Source organism: Sinocyclocheilus rhinocerous, unplaced genomic scaffold (assembly GCF_001515625.1).
Source record: "Sinocyclocheilus rhinocerous isolate Xijiao unplaced genomic scaffold, SAMN03320098_v1.1 scaffold303, whole genome shotgun sequence".
Taxonomy (NCBI): Eukaryota; Metazoa; Chordata; class Actinopteri; order Cypriniformes; family Cyprinidae; genus Sinocyclocheilus; species Sinocyclocheilus rhinocerous.
Window position 1 is genome coordinate 509,368 of NW_015656152.1, and position 6,772 is coordinate 516,139.

Here is a 6,772-nt window from a genome sequence, read left to right on the forward strand (position 1 = left end):
GGCGTTATGCAAATCTTCCCACATTGTGATGTAGACATGTGGGGGCGTGTTAGAATGAGCCGTTTTAGGTAGGCGTGGTTGACTCTTAACTTTTATAAAGAATATCTCTTTGGATTTGAGACTTTAGTTTTTGCAACTTTACAGATCTTATTTATGCACCAAGAGCTTGTAACACTCCAAAGAGAAAGGAAAAATTGAAATCGCATCATATGACCCCTTTAAACGACTCTGACAGACTCTTCAAATTGCTGCACTACCTGATTATAACCAGAAGATGGAGCAATACATTTTCCTCCCACATTTTCCTGCAATAATGACTGCCGTTATAATATTCACTTTAAATACTGTGAACTCTAAAGAAACTGCTTTGAGTTTTTATTTTCCTTGAAACATATTACATAAAAAAGTTACAAATCACAAACATCTGTGACAAATATTTGAGTGAACACAAGCCTATTAAACACACAATAGATTATATCGCTCTAGAACGCTACTCTAGTAAATCTAGCAATAAACACTATTTGTTTTATTTATGAAACAGCCGTAAAGTTTCATGTGGAATCTGCGCATGGCAACTAGCAACACTCGCGCGCTCTCTATGGAGGATGCGGCGAGCTGAGTTGCAAAACGGAACCGGGAGAACTCCGCCGTCACGCGCCGCCGCCTGCAGACATCAACACAGCTGCGGAACAAACACATACACACCCGTGTTCCTGACGCCCCGGTAATGGCGGATGAACGGTAAGATTGCGCATGTCGGCGTGTGATGAAACTGCAAGACTGTAAAATCAGTAGGTGACTGACTAATCATGATGTCTTACATTCAAATTCACAAACAATCCATTTAATTCGTATTATCTGAATCTTGGATTTATAGTAGGGTGTTATTGAAACACTAAGTGATCGTATCAGGCCAGAAGAGAGCCCCATGGAAGGCCTAATGGCCAATTTCAGAAAAAATACAAAATAAATAAATAAAAATAAAACCCAAGGCAGTGCCACTACATTGGCAAGGTTTTAGACATTTCTTCCAATGCTAACTTCACATTTGTACAAACTTTTATTTTGAATTGCCCATTTGACCATGTCGTTTACGTAGATACATTTCAGTATGCAAAATTATATAGGCCCTAATTCTGCTTTTTGAAAGCATCTCAAGCTGAAGCTCATCGGCTCCCAAAACTGCTGCAGAACCGCTTCTTCCCACACTAACCTCATTGCGCTGATTGACCGCCAGAGGGCGCTGCTGGAAGGAAAGTCTTCCTACTGTAAGCTTGAAGAAGCAGACCTGACAATTTGATGTGTTTTTATTTGGCCCCACAAGATGAGACACGCCAGCTAGTAACTTTGATTTTATTATGCTTAAAATATGAATCCAGCGACCTTTAGTTTGCTATTTTTCCTTGTGTGGATTTTTTTCTTGAATTTAAGGCATGTTCACACAAAATGGCTGCCAATCAGAGCCCGCCATTCAATCATATGTGTTAGAATCATCTTACAGACATTTTTTGTTTTGTTTTTTGTCCTCACTGAAAAAGCATACGGGAAAACGTTAATGGTGGTTTACGTTATTTTAATAAGAAAACAGGTCGGTTATTTGACTTGACCGGTTTAAACAAATGAACAATTTAACTCTGATTATAAAACACAAGAATAGCAGTCTTAATGTCATAATTTCATTTGTTTACAAGCAACATTGAATGTTGTACTGACGTAGACATTCATTTTTAGTTTTCTCTAATCGTAAACTTTTACAGAAAAGTTGTAAAGTTTCAAAATCATGTAGGCTATCAAAAGAGCGGGAATTACCAGACTGTTTTTTCCCACCTTTTCCCTCCCAACAGGTATTTGACGGGATATTTTGACGCTAATGAACTTGACAAAGATTGTCAGGAGTTTTCTAAAAAGTTTCGTTTTATTATCCACATCAGTCTGGATTTGAAACTTCAAGATCTCTTCACGTCACATCTACAGGTATAGAATTTCATCTTTTTCTAGCCATGTAAACTGCTGAACTGTTGAAAAGCATAAACACCCGCGTAAATAATAAATTAGGCTATATTTAAATATTTTCCTCAGTGTGTCTAAAATCAAAGCGCGTGTTTGTGCGTCCGTTCCCGCGTTTATTATTCGCGTTTGGAGTAAAGGAGCGACATAAACTCCTCTTACATTTCACAGGCGCTATGAAATATTCATGCTGGAAAATTCCTCCATTCTGCACAAATGAACGCGCCACGAGCAGCCCGAACAAAACTGAAACAAACGAGCCTCGGTCGGTGTAATAGCCTAAAACCTACAACAGAAGTTTTTTTTTTAGTTAAGTCAAGATGTTACTCAAAACTAGCCTAATCATATTTTGACTCCTTCACAGGGTCAGACACGGAGCGCATGGCCGTGCACTCCATTTCGGGTGAGTGAGATATTTATAAATTGTGTAGCCTATGCTAGAAATAAATATATGAACATAACAGCTAACAAGAATATCCATTCTGTGAGCGCATGAACATTAGAAGCAGATCAGCAGCGCTACCTGTTCGAGTGCTGAACCTTTATGAAACCATGTCACAATAACTTGATCATACAATATGATTAAACTAGGTAAACGGGGGGAAAGACGTCGTCAGGTCCTTTTTACAGGAGAGCGACTGAAAGACAGACGGAGAGGAAAAGAATCCTGAATGCTTCTTTTATACTTCCGTTTGACGTCATGATTTAACTGTGACGTAATGAAGGAGCGTTCAGCCGTCGACATAAATAACCCACATAAGATCTTACTGTTTTACAAGGAATGTTGTTGCAAGCTGTTAAAATGTTTAGAATGCATATCAAATGTTTTAAATGTATTCATTGTTATCTGTTGAGTATTAGCTATTTTGCAGTAGCCTAAAGATAACAAATGCAGCCAATTCATTTAGTTTTAAACAAAAATCATAATAAATACACATTAATTAATAAATACAAGCTTTCCGTTTTGTTCAACTGGTCATGTTAATGTACTGAAATTGAGCAGACAAAATTGTAACTTTTTTTTCTTAAGAAAATGAAAAACATATAGGCTAAACGCTGTATATTGCGTTTTAAACAGAAATTATAGGCGGATAATAACCTGAAATCTAATAACGTTTTAAAAACTTTTTCGCAGATTAATAGAAACGAAAAATAGCCTATAAACAGCATCAAAGACTGGCAAAAGAAACAACTGATCATCTCCCTGTCACAAATCTTTTTGTGTGTGACAAAATGCGCCAAAATCAGGATAAAGACTAATATTTTACACTATGTTTGAGCTGTGATAATTAGGAAACTGCATGGGAATGTTGTAGAAAATCCTTTCCCCCCTCTATTCTCTATTTTAGCTCTTCAGTTCATCATTAGTAGGCTACACATAAAAGTGATTTTAAAAGTATGTGACTGGGTCAAAACACTTTTAAAATTATAATTCGAATATCGTGTGTGTTTTGAATAGAATACGTCCTTACCTTATAATGAAACCATACATGTAGTGGTCTTTGTAAGAACGACTGATGTAGCAGCAGCCTTCACGTGTAAAACTGAGAAGGAAGCATTTAAAAAATATCCTCCCCTCATACTCGATACGATCGGGCTTGTGTTGGTTTCGGTAGATAATTTCGGAGAGATGGAGGAATTGAACGAATGCAGCATTAAACCAAAAGAAAGGAGAAGAGCTGAATAAACTCTGTGAACTCTATTGACAACCATGCGTTTCCTCGGGGGTTCGGCTGGGTGGGGGTGGGTGAGGTGAAGGTATGGCGGATCCGAACTGCTCAATGCATCCAAACAGACCCTCCAATCTGTTGGTTTTGTTAGCACAAAGCATCTCTGTAAGCCTTCTGCTGTAAACTCACTTTATTGATGAGTTAAACTGGGATCTCGCCTCCTAGCAATGTTGACAAAATGATTTCAATTGAATTAGTTTAATTCAAGATTAAACGAATATTTTCATATTCACTTTGGAGGGAAAGTCTAAATAATGACCAATCTCAACAGCCAAGGCTGCTTCTGTTCAGTGTGTTTTAAAATTATTTTAAGTGAAATGCACTTTAAATATCCAGCTTATGAATGAACATGTCAATTGGTGAACTATTTTGCATTTCAATAGCACCTATTTGCATTGTCCTGATTTAAAAGATCATTTCACATGTGGAAAACATTTCTTTGGTGTTGGATTATGAGTTTGGATTTGAAGAATTAATGTCTAAACTGCTCTGACAGATAGAAAAAGTTTGGTTTGTTTCTTTAAAAAGAAAACAAGAGATCCTCCAAACGTTACATTTTAAAAGTTTAAACTCTTGCTAATTAAAAAAAAAAAAAAGTTGAACTCTTACTAAGTGGTTTATGAACAATTCAGGATTGAAACAATTTAACTGAACACGTGCGATTTAAATGCTGTGCAATATTTTGCTTTAGAATGTATTACTGTTTAATCCCCTTTAGTTTACATATAATTTGAATTACATAAGTATGGATTTAATGAGAGCTTAAAATTAAACCAACACGTTCGTGACTGTTATAGGTAATTGCTATGTCTGTGGATTTTAGGAAAGTTTGTAGAGTGTTGTTATTCAGTCCAGCATTAAACTCAACAGGTCAAAATCAGTTAACAGTTTTGTGTAACATTCATCGGAAATAAAAATGACAAGTTTGAATAACCTGCTGATGACTTAAGCCTCGCTTTTTCTTCTGTTTTATTTTCTAAACTCTAAAATCACAAGCGGTTTTTTTTTTTTTACCACCACAAATCAATATTCTTCAGTGCTGTTGATTTAAATAACTTTTCTAACGGGGACCTGTTTTGCGTTTCCGGTAGACATAAAACACAGAGCAACTTCTTTATTTATCTGTCTGTCCTGGAACTTATTCGATGCTTGCGAACTTTAACGGGATCAAACGGGGACATTTAGGGTGTGTCCGTGACCTCGTGGGGCGTGTTTCCCGGCACTCGCGGGGCCGTTTTATGAATGGTGGATGTGAAGCCCTCGTGCAGGAAATGAGAAACTCCATAACATCTGACACCGGGGACCAGATCCGTGACCTGCGCCGTAATGGCACGACCACGATCCATCTCTTCCACACACACACAGCATCTCCGACAGCAGAACTAGGAGCAGTGGGGGTAGTTTTCGATTCACTCCACCAACGTGTTTTTCCTCTGGCTCAAAGACAGAGAAAAACATCCTCTGCCAAGGCATCAGGTTTGATCATGAGGTTGCCAGAAACGTTTACTGAACGAATTTCTTGTAGAAACGAAAACATTATGTTGTTACAGGAGAAAATTATTTCAGTTGTCAGTTTCAGCTTATTTTCCATTTCAACTTGTTGGTTTAATGCACATTTGAATACAGTTTTTTTTGTGAACAGATCACTCAGATACAATTCAAAAGAACATAATAAGCACAGAAACAGAAAGAGAAAGTAACATTGCATTTCATCCGTTCCATACTTTCATTTTTAGAACATTCCATTATATGGGTTACATTTTGGGTTCAATGTTTACCATGCGTTTATCACTTTATATACTGGAAAAAGTGGGGTGATTTGCTAGTTGTTTTGGAATAAATGCTCTCTTTTCATGAATCAACAGATCATGTATTTTGAAGGCTAAATATATTTATATTGTTGCAATACACTTATTTTATGTTTGTTCTGTCTAGACATGCATTGATGTAGATATCCTTATGTATATATTTTCAAGTGCGCAAAGCTCATGTAACCCAGAAAAAAAATCCATGGAGGACTTGGTCAATAAGGTCTTCTTATTCTGATTCAGTCTCACTGACGTTTGTACTGCAGCAAACAACAAATGCAAACTGCAGCGTGCTTCAACAAACGATCATTTGATGATCTCATTTCTCCCAAACTATATAATACGGAATGTTTTGGAAACGCTTAAACAAACGCAGAAAGACATCAGCAACAGCAGAACAACAAAAACATTTTTAGTGAATTTTAAAAGATACCAAATGCGTGCAGAAGAAACATTTCCGTCTTTTTGGTTAATGACATAAAGGTATAACTTTAAAACAAATTGATATAATAGGCAAACGATTATTAATCTGCAGTTTAATGGAACAGTAAAACCAACTACCCTCTGTATAAAGAGATACATTCTGGAAAACTTTTGTGTAGCATTTCGCTACGACAAGTGTTATACAAGTATTTACTTTCTAAGACTATAAAGTATAATGAATGACTGTGGTTACCAGCGGTTGGAATTTGGTTACATAACGCATCATTAAATTGTTACATATAAATGAAAAAAAAAAAAACTAAAATGCTGGACTTTTTATGGCCCCTCGAATGACTTACAAAACAGATTTTAGACGTCATAAAACGCGTTAAAAAACTGAACCTGTACAGACGGAGATGCTTTTACGTGACGCCGCAGCAGTAGAGCTGAAGTCCAGCCCGGTTCCGAGTCCGCTCCCTCTCCCGGGCTCAGGGAGCAGTCACGTGTGCAGCGCTGCGAGCGAATGAGAAACTGAGAGCGGGAGAGAGAGAGAGAGAGCGAATGTGCGAGCGAGGGAGGGAAAGAGAGAGGGGATAGATGTTAAAAGAGACATGAGCAAATATCCAAAAAGGAGACGCACGCCGTACCATGCGCGCTAAATTTGTGCCCGCTGGAAATCGGGATGTCGGATCGACGGTGACACGCATCACCCCATTTCACGGAGGAAACGATTTCGCTGGAACTTTGGAACGGAGGATCCGCGGGGAAACATGGCCGAAGGTTACGATGCTTTTTTTTTTTTTT

At 37.7% G+C, this 6,772-nt stretch overlaps 1 protein-coding gene and 1 long non-coding RNA gene across 2 annotated transcripts in view; both read left to right on the forward strand.

Annotated features, from left to right (window-relative positions):
- The first annotated feature begins 1,932 nt into the window (after positions 1 to 1,932).
- LOC107719443 (uncharacterized) lies at positions 1,933 to 2,667 on the forward strand. The gene is made up of 3 exons (XR_001637518.1): positions 1,933 to 1,974; positions 2,372 to 2,410; positions 2,599 to 2,667. It is a non-coding gene; the product is annotated as an uncharacterized LOC107719443 (long non-coding RNA).
- Positions 2,668 to 4,882: 2,215 nt separating this feature from the next.
- lin28b (lin-28 homolog B (C. elegans)) overlaps positions 4,883 to 6,772 on the forward strand; it is a 20,566-nt gene continuing 18,676 nt past the window's right edge. The window contains exon 1 of the mRNA XM_016526817.1: positions 4,883 to 5,060. Within this exon, the coding sequence (XP_016382303.1) occupies positions 4,883 to 5,060 (178 nt within the window). The remainder of the gene's footprint in view (positions 5,061 to 6,772) is intronic.